General features: G+C 37.4%; 1 protein-coding gene across 3 annotated transcripts in view; it reads right to left on the reverse strand.

The window, feature by feature from the left end:
- Positions 1–20,148, reverse strand: part of POT1 (protection of telomeres 1) — a 75,867-nt gene extending 55,719 nt beyond the window's left edge. For 2 of the 3 annotated variants that reach the window (XM_055711516.1, XM_055711515.1), the window contains exons 1-6: positions 20,019–20,148; positions 15,704–15,837; positions 10,349–10,421; positions 8,836–8,927; positions 2,810–2,920; positions 1,073–1,120 (exon numbers count right to left, since the gene is read on the reverse strand). In XM_055711516.1, the coding sequence (XP_055567491.1) occupies positions 1,073–1,120; positions 2,810–2,920; positions 8,836–8,927; positions 10,349–10,421; positions 15,704–15,826 (447 nt within the window). In that variant the 5' untranslated portion in view covers positions 15,827–15,837; positions 20,019–20,148. Of the gene's footprint in view, positions 1–1,072; positions 1,121–2,805; positions 2,921–8,835; positions 8,928–10,348; positions 10,422–15,703; positions 15,838–20,018 lie in introns of those variants that run through there. The other variant, XM_014282029.3, reaches the window with a different exon arrangement.
- Positions 20,149–20,582: the final 434 nt, after the last annotated feature.

Below are 20,582 nucleotides of genomic sequence, written 5' to 3' on the forward strand. Positions count from 1 at the left end.
TCCTAAAAAGAAAAAAGGTTATCTATTTCTTCCTTATTCACTTTAGACTCTCTAAAGATACATACATATGTATTTTCACACCTAATAAAGCACACAAGACTTACTTTCATTTTTTTGAGAAATCTTCCTTAAAATAATGTCCATATAAGTTTCAATACATGAAATAGGTGAATAAAAGTAATTATAAGAAAGAATGATGGAAAGTGATTTTTTACTGATTGATTTTAACATGTCCATGCAAAGGGTTTTTCAGAGTATATGCATAAATAATTTTATAAGTACTATTGACAGTGTCACTGCACAGATCACTGTCTCAGGGGCTGGTGGTTTACCTCTCACAGCCATTGTGTAATTCTTCTCATTAAAACAGCATTTCTTGGAGGATTAAAGAAATTGAGGACTACCTTCTACTGTTTAAGGGCTACTATCCTTTCACCTTAAGGTTACATTATATGCTGATTGGTCTCTTTTAAAGAATACAAATTCTGCAAAACAGGCTGAAAACTGGTTTCCTATTACTATACTGGGGGGTGGGGAGAAAAAAGAAGTGTCTTCCCAAATTAATACAAAGCCAAGCTGTAGCATCTTTAGTACTAAACCTTTAACCTTATGAAAGAATAATAAAATTTCATACACCAGTTTCTATGCCTTTAATATACTATCTCCTGTAAATTTTTAATTTAGACACATAAAGGTTTGTTCTAAATGTTAATCAAAAGATAAGACCAGTACATGAAGTCTGATTATAAATCAAAGGAAGATTCATATTTACATTTTTGTAAAGCGCATGATCTTTAGAATGACCATTACCTTTCTAGTTTATCTCTCAAACCAACATACAGCCTAGTTTGAGATCAAAATAACTACACTGCAAGTACAGAAAAGTATTACTTTTTCATATTTTCTTCTGTTTTCCAGACATATTTGCAAAATTTAAAACTAAATAAAATAACTGCTGTGATGAGAGTATGGAAGTGTAATAGGCAGGAAAGAAAAAGAATTCCATCCAGACATTCTTATTTACATGTAGTTAGTCTCTCACAGTTTAAAAACATCCCAAATATAAACTCACCACAGATGCAGTTTCTGAAGCAGCGTATTTTTTTTGTTTAGGATAAATCTGAGGAGAAAAAATAACAAACTTGCTGATTACAAAATTGAAGACACTGCATTTGATAACTCTAAAGCAAATATAACACCATAAGCAAATATAAAACAGCATTACAGGCTCTTTTGCTATGTGAATCACTTCTGAAACTAGTACAATTTTATCCTACAAAGAAAACAGTATTTACTCTGATTACACTCAGACAAAAGCTACTTTAAGTAACACATATTTTCTAAAGCAGAAGTGCAGTATAACTCAGGTCACATTAACTCAGGGCACAGTTTTGCTATTATCTTCAGTGAAACATACTTCTATCTGTATGTCATTGTTATCAATAAAAAATGTCATGAAACAGTCTGCACTACAATTTTAATTGATTTTGTTTCTCATTGAGCTGCATGCCAAACTTTAATTATCTATAGAGGTAAATTCTGGGGGGGGAAAGAAGTGCCTTTCTGAAATAAAATATTTTCTTAAATTTAAAATTATTTTCAGACAATTTTACAGAAAAAAGTTCACACCTTAATAATGGCACAGAATGCATTTTAGAAAGACACTTTTCTATATGCTTTTGATTTTAATTTTTCATAATTATTTCTAAGTTTGTTTCAAAATCTGATGGATGGGCTCAAAGGAATCACCATACAGTATAATGCTTTATTGTTCTCCAGTGAAGGTGCCCTTTCCTTTTCACTGACTACAGAATAGTTTACAGCATTGTCACTGAGAGTTCAGTTCAATACTATCATCCTCCTTCTTAACAGTAGTAAACAATTACAGTCATCAAAAACATGCAACACTCTCTCACCAGATGCCCATAACTATTGTAATAACTTTCGTAACAAATATTAGAAATATCTCCCACTGAGGCATCCAACAAAGTTTTTGAAAACTTAAGCTTCATTCCACACCCAGACACTCTCACTGCTCCCCATGGAGGGGCTATGACAGTTTTCCAAATGCAAAATATCCTAAATACTTTGGTATTTAAACTTTTGTAATTTTAAAGTCCTATAACTTTTAAAATACCTAGTTAGGCTTAAAAAGATTAGCAAATGTTTCTTGAAGCAAAGACACAGTGCCTACAACAGCCATGCACTGCTGATGCATTACCACACATAGAAGCAGCAGAGGAAGAACAGGGTACCTCCACTCTCATATCTCAAAGATGGAAGCATGTAAGATGAACTGTACTGATGCAAGAGTAGCACAAAAGAACAAATATTTTCCTCAGAAAAAAGGCTGTAACTCTTTCAAAAATTAACAATCTAGGAATTCCTATATTTCAAAGGCAAAGTATAATGATGTGAGTTAAAGCAATACAAACTCATAGACCAGAAAAAAACCTAAGAATTATAAACTCAAGACCACTCCTGCTCCCTCTACCTTGTCTGCATTTCCGCACTGTGTCATGCATGAGAATGATTTAAACCATTCTCCAGGTTTCAATAGTCCTCTAGGGATCTATGTAAAGCCAACTAAGGTCAAGTTTCTGCGCTCAACAAGTAGAAATTTACTGGGGATGTCCAAGATAATTTGGATCTTGCATGGTTTGGGTTATCACAAAACTGTATGAAGACACACAGAGATGTGTCCTGACAAACATGCTAAAATAATCTAATGTATCAGATCCTAATAGATCTTATTGCTTTTTCTACTGTAAAGGTATTTGGAAAAAAAAAATTTTGGGTACTCACGTACATAAATGGCTGATCCATCTTCTTCAGATGCCTCCAGGTGGCAATGATGTCTACCATCCTCTGCTGCTGTAGGTGATTTTGCCAACTTAAATCCTGCTACTACAACTGTGTCCTATGGGAACAGGGTGATAAACAGATTATTACATAGGCTGTACCACATACTTTTAAGAGCATGTGACGTGAAATTTCACCCTAAAGTCTCAAGAAATTCAAGAAACAGAAAGCCTGAACAAATTCTCAACACTGCCTTCAAGTTTCTCTATTTAGGTTTCCATCCACAGAATTCATATTTCCAACCAATGCCAGTGAGCATTTTTTTTTTTCAATTTCTGCTAAATTTTTTTGTGCTTTCAATGCTACTGTGACTGAATGCTAATTTTGAAAAGGGCTAGAGGGGAAGAGTCACACTGAATAAAAAAGCATAATTCCCCTTCCAAAATACTGAAGACTGACTCCTTTCTGAGTTAAGTGTAACTAAGCTAGAAAAGGAATCAGACATCAGATCAGTAGTGACAAAACACTCTTTCCTCAGAACTTAGTTCTTACTGAGCTACAACTACATTTTGAAGAGATTCTACTTGTAGATATTTTCTGTTTTGGTCTTCCAAATTTCCTTCTTAAGGGTCAAACAGGTAGGTCAATCAATAGGTAGGTTTCTGGTAGCAAAAGAGACATTACAAACTTGTGTGGTGTCACTCCTGCGATTCTGGCACAGAAAGTAATTGCATTTGCAACTGTATTTTCACTTTGGTATAAAGTTCCTCAGACACCAACAAGAAAAGGATGATTTAAGGGGTAAATGATTTAAGCCCCTGAAGCAACTCACTGTTTTAGCAGCAAACTTACATATTTATTTTTTTTTTTTTAAGGGGAGGAAATAGAAAACATATTTAGGACACAGAGATAGTAAGAAAGGTATCTGACCAAACAAAGATAATGCTGGAAAGTCTGATACAACGTAAAGCTCGTTTAAAATCAGTTCCTTTGGTACAAGAACTGTATAGCAGGGCTATACCAGTGTGATCCATTCCAATAAACATGTTAGACTCGGAACCCTATTTCTATTTGACCTTCTACCAAAAGCACTTCCATAAGCTTTTACTGAATGACTTTCATTCACGTGTTTATTTGATTACAAGATATAAAAGGGTTTTCTGATTAAAGTTGACAGTTTTAACTAAATATTGCACTATGATGGCTATTTTTTGCTATTTCAGCAATCTGACAATGCTACTCTAAATGATTTAAGATCCAAAACCTTAATGTTTTGTGCAATAAAGGCTACTAGCTTAAGTGACAGTGATATATTTAGTTATTAAAGGATTTATATAATTACTGCAGAAAAAAAGTTTAATCACACAGTTTAATACAAAAGGAAACTATTTAGGGCATGGTGATTTTCCGGTAGTGCTGTAAATGGGAGTACAATGTATATTTTGACTAAAAGACAACATGTAAGTCACCTTAGTGTAACCCATACTCAGAGCTACATAAGTTAAAATAGGTCAAATCAATTAGACCGCTCAATATTTCTTGCGCCTGGAACACACCGCCCTACTAACGTATGTGACAGTCATTTCATTCTTTCCACACACAAACACAAGCTTCAGGAAACTCAGCTACTTTGCAGAAACCAGGTGTTAACATGTGTCCTTCCTTTCACTGTTGCTGATGCTACTCATGCAAATGTTCCTTCAACAGTGAAATCAACCTTCTGCTAAAAAGCTTGCCCTTCTATACATTATTCCCATTTCAGCATTTTATTAGATTGCAGGCTGAACAAGATTCTAGGACTTGGTTGCTGAGTCAGGATTGGAGCTCTGTACAGCTGACTTGCCTTGTTCTCCTGTGTCAGAAGGAACTTTAAAATTACAGACTCAAGCCTTTACACAAGTTGCTAATAATGGAAACTTTTTTGTGAATAGTAATAGATCACTGGTGACTACTTTCAAGTAATATGCAGTGCATTACATTTCATTCAAAAATCACCTGTGAAAGGACCGTGCAATTTCAATGAGGAAAAGACAACAGCACTAGCCTCAAAATCTAGTTTTATAGATAGAACAAGTATATTCTCCAGTCTGTTACAAATTCATGGTCAACTCTGACAGGCTGTGACTTGCAGATTTTTAACACGAAAAAACTTTACACAAGGTTTGCACACTGCTTTGAAATTTAATGCTATATTAGTCTTCAAAATAGATTAGTTTCAATTTGACCTTTAGCTACAAAATTCTCTGATAAGTGGCTTGGGAATCAAAGTCATTTACATAAATTGGTGGATTTTCTTACCAACAGAAGAATATTACACTGCACACATATATACATATATAAAAACTCTAAGATTCAACCAACATTTTGAAACAATAAAACCAAATCCTACTCCCCTCATTCAAATAAAAGTAAGAAATAAAGGAAAGACAGTATTTCCCCTGACACTTAATCTGTTACAAAACCAAAAGCCTCTCAGGAGACAAGAACAACATGGTTATTCACATTTTTTGGGAATAGCCTGCTCCTCCCTCCAAGCTCATTAGCTAAAGCTGTAACAGTATGGGAATTACAATATGAAAATCTACAAAACTGAGGTTTGAAACAGTAAGAGGCAAACAAAAATACTGGACCTTACTGAAGTAATTCTTTAATGGCTAAAACTTTGCCTTTTTTAAAAACATTAAATCTATTTCATAACTGCCAAATTGCAACTCTGCTAGTTTCAGAAATCACTGCGTTCCCTCACATTCAGATTCTTCCACAATTAAAACCTTGCTTGAGACACACGGAAAGTACTACAAAGGTTCTACTGGGGAAGACTGAACACTGGTTTTAGTGTACTCTGGCTGTCTAAGGGTTGTCCTCTGTGCGCTGTGGTTTCCTACCCAGCTCTTTAGTACTGATCTTTATCTTCTAATTGCCACTCAGAGCCTTGCTCAATATTCTTATTATTATCAGGACAATACAGCCAATTTGTTCTTCAAATTTAAAATTGATTCTCCGGTTTGTATATTTAGAAATAAGTTCAGGAACTACCCATTCTGGGCTCACTGTCAAAATTCTGTGGAACCAAAAAATTTGTATAAAGACTGTCACTCTTATTTTATACATATTTGATGGATGTAGAAGATTTTTCTGCCCTAAGCAGACTGGTTTTGCTGATCTTCCAGGCATGTTTCTCTCTTTAGCATGGTATATGACAAACACTGAAATAAGGCTTTGATTCATAGCAGAATCCAATGTAAAACTGACCTGCACACCTTACCACTCAGTCCAAAACCCCCGTGTTGTTCCCTCAAGTTCACACGTATCAAAGGGCTGAAAAGGGCCACGCACCAATTTTGACATAAATTAAAAGCACAATCTCTAAAGGGGTTCTACTAAAAGGATCTAGGTAATTTTTATTCTTGATAGCTAAATCAATTTGAAAGAATTCAATCTGTGAAATCCTTCATTCACAACCATGAGGTGTTGCTGACTTTTCCTTCATATAACCTATGCTCGTTGGAGAAGATACTTGATGTAAATAGAAAAAGATGCCCTATAGAATTTTCTTTTTTGCTCTCAAAGATGTATTTAATAGATCACATACTACAGAAAATGTATACTTCCCAAGACCTACCACCATGCCATCTGTCAGAGCAAGCACCTTTTGCTGGAAAATATTTCTTAGACTCAGTGATTTCTCCAAAATCAAAGTTTTAACCCATTCTGTTTGTGGCACAAGGTTGACCAACTGCTGATGGAAGCCATACAGTAAATTATGCCAGAAAAAATTCCCCAAAGTACAAGGAATCACATTGCTAAGCAAGACTTCTGAAGTATTTTACTGATTCATAAAAAATACAGCAAGCTATTTAAATATATATTTAATATTAATTACTGTTAATATTATTTCTCATTATTAATATTAATTTAATAAAATACATTATGTGACAGGAAATAAGGCAAAGTAAGAGTAACAAAGAGAGAAGGGTCTACAAAGATATATGCCAGAATCCTTCATTTCCACGGGAAGTTTTCACCAATACATGATCTTGCAATTTTTTTTTTTTTTTAAATGCTGCACTAGGTCACAACTATAACTTCAGAAAACTTTCTTCAACTATTCACTAAACATTTATTAAACTGGTTTTTTAGCCTTGCTTTTTAGAGAGATAAATGTCACTGTCATGTCAGTCTGCCCTACATGTTCTGTACTTTCCAAACCTCTTACTGACTTCACCTAAAATGTGAAAAATGATAAAAATCTCAGAGTTACACCTCTGTTGGGAAAAACATAAGGATAAACAACTTTTTCTTAGCTGAGATACTCTTCTTCACCCATTTGAAGAGGCAGCCAGTGTATGTCACCTGCTCTTTGAGGATTGTCTACATGACAAAAGTAATATTTAAACATTTAGTTCCTTCTATCTGCATATATTCATGAAATCCATGTTAATTTAGTCAGATTAACAATGCCGAAAACATAGGGATTCAAAAGTTATCATGTGAATATTTCTAAGCACATAGTTATAGAAAAACTGTAATATAGGTCACTGTACATTATATAAATACCTCAGCTCTAATTTTAGGTGTAATTCTTGAAATTAGCAGCTTTGGTCCCATTTATTTCATGAACTGATTCATGCATCCTTAAAAATCAGTAAGATTCAGGGTGCAAGCTACTATCCAGAAACAGAAAGATCCCTCTCAAGGAATATAAATAGATTTTTTTTTTTTCCCCTCTCTCTCTCCCCCCATCCCACACCCCACCCCTCTCTCAAAGCTGGGAAATAAGCAAGTCATTATTTAATCTTAGGTAGAATTACATAAAAAGCATACACAAGTCTCTGAACTGAAAGTAAAATGTTCCACAGATTCAGAGCAACTTGAACTTTAAGTGGTATTTGCCCTAAGGTCTGCTATAATTTTTACCCTTTTTCAATACACAGATCACCAGAGCTGAGGTGTACTAGTTTGAGCTGAAAAACCCTGACAGAATCCTAAGCCATTGTTTTTCCATACTTGACAAAGCCCTTAACCTTTGTGCATAACAAATATTTCCAAGAATGTCAAAACAAAGCTCTATTTTCTTCACTAAATAACTTCCCATCTTTTTGATGAAGAAAGACTTTTTACCAAGGCTTGTAAATGGCTTTAAACTGAAAGAGGCTAGGTTTAGATTGGACATAAGGTAGAAATTCTTTACATTAAGGGTGGTAAGACACTGAGACACTGGAACAAGTCGCCCAGAGAAGTTGTGGATGCCCTGTCATTGGAAGTGTTCAAAATCAGGTTGGATGGGGTTTTGGAGAACCTGATGTTGTGAAAGATGTCCCTGGCTATGACAGGTGGGTTGGAACTGAACGATCTTTAAAGGTTCCTTCCAGCCCAAAACATAGTATGATTTAGTATGAATTTATATTGCAAATGAAAAAGCACTAACACAAGCTAATAACGTATTGTATAGTAATTTTAATTTTATATCTGGCTAATATTGAAGTGTCAGCAAACTGACAGGCAATCTCATAAAAAATACTGAAGTAACTGTTTGCAGCTTGTTCTCCTTTAGTTGCAACACTGTCTCACAAACTCGTAGGCTGACTTGCCAATGTCCTTTACCCAGAAGCTAAAAAAAACCCCAAGCTTTTATCTCTGCCAAAGGAAGACACCAGCACCCAGCCAATAAAAAAAACATGTACATAGTTTTGATTATTTTTTAAAAGCTTTTAGTATAACTGAATCAATTTAATCCTACAATCTATCTTACCTAATGGCAATAAACATTCAAATTATGAACATAAATATCATCCATATTCATGATCCTTTACTTGCTACGTAAAGAGCATTGACAAAAAGAATTGCTTTGTTTCAATATTATTGTTAGAAAGAATTTACATAAGCAAATACTTTTTGGGTGGGTTTTTTTCTAGTTCATATTTATAGATTTCAGTTGACTGAATAGACTATTTCTGATTTTCACATATAAATACAAGAAGTCAACATACATCTGTGGAAAACAATTCCTAAGGCAAGAAAAAAAAATCTTACCCCAGAGTGTATCATTTTCACACAATCCACTGCCATTTTTCCATATATTAAAATATTGATGCTGTTGATCCGTGAACACAAGTTATTCAAATCTAGAGAAAGAAAAGCAGAAGCAATTCCAGTCACCATACCTTCTCCAAGACAAAACAGCAATGGAAAGGGATTTCCAAAATAAGTTACTCTACAGCATAACACTTTCCATTCCGATTAATCTACAAATAGAAAATCCTTTCAAATAGTTATCCAACTTCTTTTATGTGATAACTATAGGTATATCAAGCAGAATATTCTTCATTAAGAGGACCTATTAAAATGTGTACATTAAACAGAACTGACAAAGACTTCCACTTGGCCAATTCAGTGTATAGTGTGAGAGAGGAAATACTATCCAGTCACATTTGATTTTTTACATGAACACAAATCATATTTTAGAACTATATAAACTGGAGATGTTCCAGGACACAGACAAATAAAGAGCCTTCCACGAGGACTGAAGCAGAAATTACATTATTATTCTAAGAGTTTTCTACTTTTTACTGTTTCAAAAGCAACACTGATTATTTAGATGTGCAAACCTAGTTTTTGAGGCTGTGGAAAATGTGCAGGAAATCTCATCCCTCCTGAACAGTCACATGAAATTTGGAAGACTCAAAGAAGGTTTGCCTCCCTCTTTGGGAATCCTGAAGCCAGTAGGGAAACTGACTCAGGTCCCATCAATTTCATTCAGCTCTGCTAACACCAGTTACAAGCAACATCACCAGGTAGGATCTGCAGCCCCCAGGCTGGTGTTCAGACACAGTCACAGAATTTGTAGAATTAGGAAAGCTCAGAGGGAGCAAGTGATGTTTCTCTAATTAGTGTAAGGAAGCAGCTGAGAAGAAAATAGAAAAGAACAGAAATCTTGAATTCAGCTGACTCCTGACTAATGACGTCCTCCTCCCTCCTGACTGGAAGGGTGATGAACTTTTGGACTTAAAAGGGACTACTGTTTTTTACTATAATTTATTACATGATGAACAACTTAAGAAATGGAATTTCACCTGATCAGTCAGGTATTCTAATATAAGCAGACACATTGAAAGACTTATGTGCTTACATTAAAACAGAATGAAATACAAATATTTTGCTGCTAATCAACATACCAACCTATATTAAATGCGCACTTACATAGTAAGCGTGCATTTTTCTTATTCCTTCCTTATGATAAGCAGTTTAAAGATACACTATTAAAGCTGTACATATAGCTAATGCGTTTCCAGGGCAGTATGTTAAAACATTCTGCAACGAGAACTCTACTGAAATATAAAGACTCTATTCTTCCCATTAACTTAACTGGCATAAGTTTAAAGTAATCTTGTTTCTGTAGAAAATGAACACTTTTAAAGTTTTTTTAAATATAACATTTTACTGAACACAAAAATAAGCAGGTACTAGTGATGTAATAGCATGAGGTCAAAAAAAGTGTCAAGTAGTTCAACAAAATAAATCTAAAATGTATACTTAAATATAGTACCTTGAAGAACAATCTTCAAAAAGTCAGTCCCATCTCCAAGTTTCACTAATGGGTGGGAAAGAACAACTATTCCCTAAAAAGTAAAATAAAAAACAACAAACAAAACCAAGTGTGAATTGTGAACTAAGACTACACACTTACTGGAACAGTGATAATAGCCGAAACAGCAGTAAGCTAAAAAAAGGTAGAACTAAAGTGCAAATTACCATCTGAATTCTTTAAAAAAACATGAATAAAACCTGATAAAGACAGCACTGAAGAGCAATATTCTTGAGCTTTAACAAAGGAAATATGACATGTCGACACTACTTAGATGCTATGACTAGATGACAAGCTTAGACTAAACAATGGAATAGTAGCTATGGAAGTACCTTTACTAGTTACAATAACAGCACAAAGGCTACAGTTTTAGCACAAAACCTGAAAGACAGCTAAAATGGTAGGGTGATCAAAATCTTAAAAGATACAGTACTTTCTCAAAAAATGTTGGCAAAGGATTACAACAAGTATCAAAACAAAATCACAGTCAAGGAATAAAAGATGTATATGAAGTTGAATAATCTTCTGTGAAAAAAACTGTACAGCTAAGAGAACAGTATTACAAAGTTTTGAAACTGTAGTGACTCATTAGTCAGCAATACAAACACTCTAAAAGCTGCAAAGTTTCTGTTAATTAGGTAAAAATACTCTATAGTGAAGTTGAAGTTACAAGAAGCAAAAATCACAGACCAGCAACTTCAGTGATGTTAACATCCCTTTGGAATAAATGTGTTTTGAAAGAAAGACCTCTCATCTAAAAAAGGTTCTCCTTTTAACAGTAGCAAAAACATTAGTCAATTGTACTCTTCCAAAGCATGGCAGGTAAAGCACTGTATCCTTCTCAAGGATAAAACCACAGAAACTTCTTCAATAAAGAAAAACTAAAAAAAAATTAAAACAGACTATATAAAGTGTTTAGAGAACTACACGAACAGCACAGGAAATAAAGTCAAAGGTTTCTTGTAATGAGATAAGCAGGGGCAATCTTTCTATAAATGCACAAAAGCAACTTTAAGAGGACAGTCAGGTAAATCATAATGATTTCAGAGTACATACTCAGTGGGTAGCTTGTTTAATATAGTCGTAAACATTTCTTAAGCCAAAGTAGGATTACACACACAGTAGCAAATTGTTACTGTAGAGAATTTTTACAGTAAATTTAGTTCTACAACATGTTAGTTGAGGAGAAATCCAAATCAAATTCAACATTTTTACTGTTTTATAAAGAAATACTAAAACTTCACAAAACAACCTTTTTCAACCCAAAGTATATTTTATTACACTAAAAAATCGCCATGTTGAATTACATTTAACATGTACCATATTATTTTATTGCTTTTGAGACAGCAGTGCTTCAAGACCAAACCAAAAGTCAAAAATCTATGACCATATGTTTTTAACAGGTAAAGTTCCTACTTTTCACAGGAAAGAGTAATGAGTTCTGTAAGGAGACTAAAGTATCAAGTACTTACTTTAACAATTAGCATCTGCAAAATTATGCCAAAACAGCACAGAGTTAACTGCTCAGAGACAAATTTTGTCTTTAAGCAGCAAAGGTATTTATTTCGTGCAATGTTGGGGAGCTAGCTGATTCGCACCGGACAAAGTAGCTCCAAAGTTTTCAGTGAAAAGTTAGGTATTTCACACAGTTTTCGTGAGAGGTTACATCTTTACATACATATTCATTTGATTTTGACATCCAATCATTCTATTCATAATAGGTGGGATCTAGGTGGAGAAAACCTTTCAACTTTCTTTGTTCAACGATTTCCTGACTCCTGGTCTCCTTATCTCCTTCAGGTGCCCACCTTATCTTTTCTAAGTATTCAGAGTACATTCCTTTAACATCCAGTCAGTGGAACCTTTTCTTATTATTCAGAGTACATTCCCTTCTCAATACAAACAGACCATCACCTAGAGCGTTGTACCAAACATCCTGACTAATCTTTTTAAGACCTTGCTCTGTTTCAAAAATAACATCTGAGATCTGTCTATGAATACTTGCAGAAAGATCTGCCACTTGTTTTCCATATTACAACTTTGTTTAATATTTCAAATATTATATATAATTGCTCTTGATGAGATTGTATGCCCTGAACTGTACTCACAGATAAATAAAATACTACAGAATTTTTCTTGTAATAACGTCCTTGTAACGAAACAAAGTCACCTCAGGAACAGTCTGTATTTATACATACATTTTTTTCTTACTAAAGAAATTTCAGTCTGTCCAAGCCTGCTATTTAAAGGCAGAATACATTGATGAGACTGCTTTCTGACCTTTTTTACTCATTATTTTTCCTTTTACCTTCCAGTACCCTTCCAACGAGTTTTCAAATTCTGGGACCACATTCTCTGTTATAATAGTCTGGCCCCACTACTTTCTTCTGTATCCCAAATGACATACGGAATTAAACTCTATAACTCAAAAGTTATAAAGTAGGTATGTTTATTGCGCGCACATGCACGGGGGATCACTCTTCCACAAGCGTGCATGCCCAAAGTGACGAACCATCTCACATTTATACAATAAAACAAATGAATATTCAATTAATGCCTATACATATTCGTTACCTTACTCTCGCTTCGTATGTTAATTAGCTTATCAGTCCTTTGCCTGGAATGTGGTGGTCTTGCAGGTTTGTAGGTGATTCATGCCCTTGTGACCATCTGATCTTCTCCAGCAAGAAGACTTAGCACTCCCTTCCTCTAGATAACATTGGGATGTCTCTCATCCTTTTCTCATCCTTTTTATAAATAGCCCCTCTGTTAGAGGAAGAAGGGTAGGTGTCTCCTCAAAGCTGTGTGACTATGTGACCAGACACCATACCCACATTCCTTGAGCAGACATATACAATCACAATCGATGTCCATTGTCCCTATTTCACACTATTTCTCCATATCACAAAGGCGTATGCTCTAGGTCTCTTTCTCAGCAGAAATACTACCCACTGCTTTCTCAACATGCCTGAAACTCTCGGGCTCCAAATTCCAACAAAATCTACTTTAGCAAAACCTGCTCAAATTCACTTTTCCCCCACAAATCCTGCACTGTTTATTGAGCCCATAGAGAAACCAACCCCTCCCCATTCATTATGCCACTTAGACAGTCTCAGACTGACCACGTGCAATTCCTTTATTGAATCTGACTCTTTCCTTGCTGCAGCCTCATTCCTCAGTCTGGTCTAACAGCTGACTTGGCAGCTGATTTTCAGGTTTGGTTCAGCTTTGCCACAGCAAAAGCCAGAGGATGATGAAGTAATGGGAGAAGGTATCAAGTTCAGTTAATGGTCATCGTGACTAAGGATGTATAGATGTTGCTCATGCTGTGTTCCCACAAATTTAAATTAAATTTTGTATTGTTCAGAGAGATGCCAGGAAACAAAACAGTTTCAGAATAACCAAAGGACTGAGGCACACAAGCCAGACAGCAGCATCCTAGATGCTTTTTGTTGTTTTTTCCCGTAACACACTTCATGAAAATCCTCCTCTCCCCTTCCTCCCTCCTCAAAGCAGGACCTGATCCCTATTTTGGCAGGTCTACTGACAGTGTGCTGTGCCACTGCTAAGATAACCTAACATCAGTGCATTCTAAGGTTTGCTTCAAGCTCAGCCTGCAGAACTGGATTTTCCTACACATTTAATGATGCATTAGCACAGCTTTATCAGCTGTCCCATTGCACTGAGCACATATCAAGCCGTTTTAGTCACCTACTAATCTGTGTCAGCAGCAGCATGATGTTCTTTCAATACAAGGCAGAAGTCTGAGAAAGATTCCATACACCTTCTCTTTCCACAATTGGCTATAACACCATGTATGCTTTAAAACATAGTCTGGTAACAATTGTTCCGCTTTCCTAATGGAAACATTTATTTTCGCAGAAACATCTTCTAATATATAATACATTTTTGTCTACTTCATCATTTCCTTTGTGAACAAGAACCCCTGTTTTCCCATGTCAGGGGTGCTTGCAGACACAGCTTTTAAAAGCAGGAAAACCTGTATGTCCTACAGGTGAATGGGGACAGAAAACTACACCCTGAGAAATAGAACCCTCATTTACTAGCAGCATTGGTTTATTGATGTTTCCATTTTGTTCTCTTACAAGACCTAAGGTAAGCTGGATCATTCTCAATCAAATCACCTCCTATCACACCCTGCTTCCAAAAAGGGCAGCTTTGTTTTTTGTTTTACCTGATTATGCTACTCCTGGCATCTCTTTGACACCGTAACAAACCAGTTCAGAGAGGAGAGCAGCAGCAAACTACCCTCTCTTCATCAATATGGACAGCCTTCTGCCACTTCATTTCTCATGAATGGACTCAATCACAGGGTCAGGTAAGCACTAGAACTGGAACTGCAAATATACAGCTGGGGAAGCAAAAAAGTTTTTTTGATACAGAAAATGACTAGGCCAGTTCAGCTCATATTATTTAAAATATTTGTGCCATTTTTTAAGGATGCAAACCACCTAAGGTTTTATACTGAATGTTTGCTTTATTTTTTTATTTGTTTTCTCTTTTTTTTTTTTCCTGTAACAGCCTGAAGGCAAGCCTGGGATGATGTGGATTTCCTGCCACTTAAGCACCAGAGATGATTAAAAGTATTTCAGAACCATTCACAGAAAAAATTGAACAGGTTAAAAAAGAAAACTCTCAAGAAGTGACACCACATTTTACAGAGTATATTTGTTTTAGGGATGAAAAAATATTTCTGCACTTCACTAGTACCCTAGGTTTGTACTTCTAATCTTAAATATATGTGGGACTACTGTGAAGTATAAATGCACACTTGGTAATGGCAAAGAAACTAACTGTGTCTTGGTGCAGGTAGCTGCCACAGAGTCCTCTTCATAACACCGGATATTGCATTCCTTCACACAAGAAAGGAAAACTGCTTTAGAAGTCATTATCTGAAATCTGATCTTTAAGTCTGATCAGGATGGTAGTGTTTATTACTACTTATTTAATATCAAAATACCACCCCTACAATCCCTCCATTTTCAGCACAGCTTTCTGTATATTAATGTGGTTTTAAACAGGTCCACAGTTTAGAAAACAAGAAAAAACCCATTCTTCTAAAATTTAAAGTGTGCCAGTTTAAAAGGAAGGGGCAGAACTATGAATCAACGAAGTCAATAGCAACATGCAATGAAGTACAACAGGGTCATAGTTTTGCATTGCTTAAAGATATGCAACAGATGCACACAAAGAAACACAACTGCAGCAAATCACCAACCAGGCTGGAATATGGAGCTCCCTTATAATTATAGCAGGAGCTATTTCAAAGCCAAAACTCTTTTATTACTAACTTACCTGAAAGTATTTGTTTGTATGATCAAAGCCTTCTTGCAAATGTTCCCAATCCTCCTCCTGCAGATGGCTTGGCAGTGAGGTTTCAGATTCTCCTTTAACAGTCCTCAGCAACTGAACAGGCATAGCTGCTTTATCTAAACAAAAGTGATAAATAGACTCCTGAAGCTACACCTCTTGTTCAAGTTAAGAGTTACCAGAAGTTGCAATTTCCTCAGAAAGGGGAGTATTTATCTAATTCATAATAAGAAAGCTTAATTACGTAGGACAAAAAAAATCTTCAGAGGGACTGTCCTCATCTCTTATTACCATGAATAGCAGGAACAGAGAAAGTAACATTTCCTTGGCAATAGACAGCCATCCAAATTATTCTGCAAACATTCCAAATGCTGCAAATGGTAACAAAATGTTACTTTATATACAAATGCAAAGGGTAAACAATGTGAATACTTCACATACAGAAATGTACACTAAAAACCAAGCAGGGACTTCGAATGACCCAGTCCCAGCACAGGTCATGGATAAACAGTCTCTATATTCAGGTGTTTGCCTGTAAGATAATTTGATTGCATCAAAGTAAAACATCTGTCATTTTAACTTACAATGAACAAAATACACCTATGTACAGATTAAAAAACTGATCAATGTATCAGGTAGAGAAAAAATAATAAAGAACAGAAGATGGGCATCAGCTTTTTTTCTTAACATTTAAAAGCAGTAATAGCAAAACCACCTCTGGTTCCTTAAGCTACTGTACCTAGGCAAGAAAGTATTCATTTAAAAGCAAAATACATTCTATCAAGTCTGATAAATATCATATCTCAAATAGGAAAAAATTAGCACCTGACTTGTGGGTCTTATTTTAGATTGTAACTTAGCCTTTGAAAACCAGTCCTCCTCTACTCCAAAACGCAAAGCAGCCCCAAGAATTCAGGAGAATAACAAGGCCATGCATCTTCACTGCTTACATTATAAAGTAGGGGATTATATATTGTAAGCCAACGAGCAACTTGTTTCTCTGTAACTTCCTCTCCAGCGTACATGAAATAAGGAGGCCTTATTATAATATTCAGAAGACACAGCGGCTCCAGGAGGCACCTTTACTTAAAATGCCATAGATTCTGAGCAACAAGCATAGCTTACTAAGAGAAAAAAATCCTACAATATGTTTGAAGGACTTTATTTATACTTGTCCTTCTCACTTGCAGTTCCACAGTTTAAACACACACAGACACGAATTAGGCTGCCAGGTATGATCTGGAGTGTATGTACAAGAAATAAGGAAAGCTTTCAGGTTCACAGTGTTTTGCTTTCTGTGTGAACTGATTAAAATAATTAGCATTTCCTTTTAGGTGTAGCAGAACCCAGATACAAGCTCTGAGAGCCCAGCAATTTCAGTGTTTAAGACAAAGCATACATCCAAAGGCTTGTGCACTTACAGAATCAGACAATGGCTCTGCAAAGAGGTTTAAAGACTAATTTTTGACCTTTGCACTGCAAAATAGACATGACAAACGGATCAAGTCGACCTCCTGTTAGAACTGGGAATCACTTCACTGTACATTCTGAATATACAAGTTACTGAATTCTTTCGAGCAAGGAGAATCTCTAGGATTCAGTGATAACCAACTGAACTTTGACAGATGGTAACAAATCAGAAGAAAACTCATTTCACTAGTAATGGAACGATGTTCTATAAACCTCATAGATCTGAGGACACATAGGAACAAGTAATACAAGGAAAATAGGGTAATGACAGTCAGAATTAACATCTCTGGGTTTTGTCTCCCAGATCAAGATAAACAAGCATTCTTCTGGAAGAGGACAAAGAGATCACAAAGCAAGACTTCTCCCTATTGTCTTTTTCTGATTAAAAACTCCATCATACTAGTCTTCCATGTCCAGATGCCTAAAATATTAAATTGTTATTTTTTTCAGTAAAAATTAATCAAGATACATTTAAAAGAAAAAAATAACAAAAAATATCAAACTGAGTCCCTAATAGCACCCTAAATTATAAATAAGATGCAAGACATGCTTTACCACTTTTAGTTCATACTGCCAAAATTCCAAAATATAAGTGATTATTAACAATGGAACTCAATTGTAACAGCTGCAAGCCCTTAATCTTGTAAAAACACAAGGCTAAAAAAAATCAGCATATTCATATTCTACATCTTGACTCCTGAACTGATTTCACGAAGGAGGAAGTCAAAATTAGATCTGCTTTTGTTATAGTTTGATGTCATCGTAGTACATCCATCCAGTGTGCAGCACAGCAAATAATTAACACCCCTTTGCCTGAATTACTCAGATCCACCCAACAATTGAGCCTTTGCTCAAACGCAGGACACACACTACTGGGTCCTGTCTCTAGCTCTTGCTACAACAAATGAACTGTTCCTCTGTACCCTCCTCTAGAACACAACTTTTCTTCAAGCCCTAATGAGAGATTAGCTTTGAGGCAGAGAAGCAAAGAAAACATTAGTAAGGTGTAAATTGGAAAGATTACTCCCATCTCTACAACCAAGAAATACTTCAGTGACACATCAAAATTATATAAAGAGGATTAATGTCACGTCAGGAAAAGCAAGGTGTAGTGGTCAGAGGCATGAGGAGATTCCTCATCTATCAAAGCAGATGTGACTTGCAGAGAAATGTGTAAATTAATTCTCCAAATCAGAGAATAAAACACACTATTGTGTGGAGCTCTGGAGGAAACCTCACCAAAGTTTCATAAAGAATAAGGAATAGCCAAAAGCATCAGCTTCTTATTGATGTGATTAGTCAAAATGGTATCTTTAGATATCAGTAGATATCTGAAGCCCCTGTAAACACAAATACTAGTCAGCTCAGTATTTGGGCCAATTGTGCAGAAGTTAAAACAATTATGAAATAGATAATGGCTCACTCTAAATGTGCACACATATAGAGATACAGCCATACGCTCTTTATATAGTTTATGTGAAATTCTCATTAAAATGAACATTTACACCATTGAACAACACACAAAGTACAAAACTACAATAAACTCAATCTGCGATCTTTGGTCGTACTGATTTAAAGAATCACTTTACCTATATACAAGTGAGTGGAGGTTATCTTTATTCGGCAGCGCTGGGAGCATGGGGGATTGCTCCACCAAAGTCACGCACACCGAGGGAATCTTTCAGCCCTCTCTTTATACAAGTCACTCATGTCTATTAATTAACTTTCCGGGAAGTCATTAACATATCTCGCACAACATTCCCTATGTCACCCATTCAAGGCTTTAGTACATCCTCAAGTTAACAATAAGGGTCTCCTCAGACAAACATGAGCACATCGTTCTTTAAATAGATTGTATATGGCCCATTATTCAGTACAGCAGTCTTAATGAAATCCAGACTACTCGTGAAGACCAAAAGTCTGTAGTCTAGATTTTTTGTAATAGTCTAAACTTGTAACTTGTCATTTCCTTGAGAATTCTTAGGAGAAAACGCCATGCCAGATAACTAAAACAGGAGGGAAAAACCAAGTCAGCAGTGTAACACATCTTATTCTCTTAGCTGCAAGGCTTTAGCTTGCTGTTGCTGCAGATCTTCAGGCACTTATCTTCTGGAAATAAGTCCTAAGTTATTCTAATTCTTAATACACAGCTGGTACTTCTTTCACTAGAAATTTTAGTTTTAAAACAAGCCAACAAAAAACAAAGAACCGAAACAAAATATCTTTTATTAGTTTCAGATTAAAATTCAGTAATCTGATAGCGTGCTAAAGCGGCCACAATTAAATGTTACCTGAGGAAACCCGATTCTTACGCTGCCGTTACCTCTGCAACATTTCCCCTCTAGAAAGCGGCGACCGCGCGCAAGCCGCGCGGAGCTGAGGGAGGCAGGGCTGCGGCGCGCACGCGAACCGAGACCGCCTCAGCGCGCCAACCCCGCCACTGCCACGGGCCAGGCCCTTAAAACTAGGAGTTTCTATGTATTATCACAAGCGTATTGACAGCAATTGATTTTCAGTACACTCAGCGTCAACGAAGAAGAAGCGAAAAAGAATTTTTAACTCTTAAAGCACCGTGCTTTTCAAAGCGGGGATTCGAGGGCCGCAGCAAAGCGGCGCGAAAGGCAGCGCGGGGGGGGGCGGAGGCGCCCGGCAGCCGCAGGTCTCACAGCGGAAAGCAAAGCCCAGCAAAGCACCGGGACGGCACAGGGCAACGGGGTCCCCTCTTCCGCCGCCACCCGCCCGCTCCCCTCTGCCCTACGGAAGGGGCAGAGCACCCCACCGCGCCCTGCCCGCCGGCACCGCGGAGGGCGGCCCGCGACCTCGCCGGTACCTGTCTCACGGCGCGGGCGGAGAACGCACAGCCCGGCAGCCGCCTCCACGCTTTTACGCCTGCGCTTACGCCCGCGCCGCGCGGCCGCGGCCCACCGCGCATGCCCAGCCGTGCTCGCTCATGCGCGCGGCGGCGCCGCCCGCCCGCCTCGGGTGGGCTCCGCCAGGGGGCGGGGCGAGCGCGCGCGCTGCCCTCAGCGGGGGCGGCAGAGGGGGAGGCGGGGGGAGCGCAGTGTCATGTCCGGCCTGGCCGTGGGCGCTGCGGCGGGGTGGCGAGGCTCGCCAGCGGTCGTGTCGGTGCGGGCCTGCTTGCAGGAGCTGTGCCGGCCCTGGGGGCGGCTTTCTCCCCTCCCGCCCTTCGCCGGGCCTTCCCTCGCCTCCGGGCGGGCTGCGGGCGGGCTGGGCAAGCGCCGAGGCGGTGCCGCCTCTCAGGCCTCTGCGGGGGGGGGGGGGGGGGGGGCGCCGTCGGTAGCCGGGAAAATGTGGATGCTGGGAGCCGGTTCAGGCACGCTTAAAAGCTGTCGCCTGCAGAAAGTTAAAAAACATGGCGGGGAGGGAAGCCCAG

The sequence above is a fragment of the Falco cherrug genome, chromosome 5 (assembly GCF_023634085.1).
Source record: "Falco cherrug isolate bFalChe1 chromosome 5, bFalChe1.pri, whole genome shotgun sequence".
NCBI classification, from domain to species: Eukaryota; Metazoa; Chordata; class Aves; order Falconiformes; family Falconidae; genus Falco; species Falco cherrug.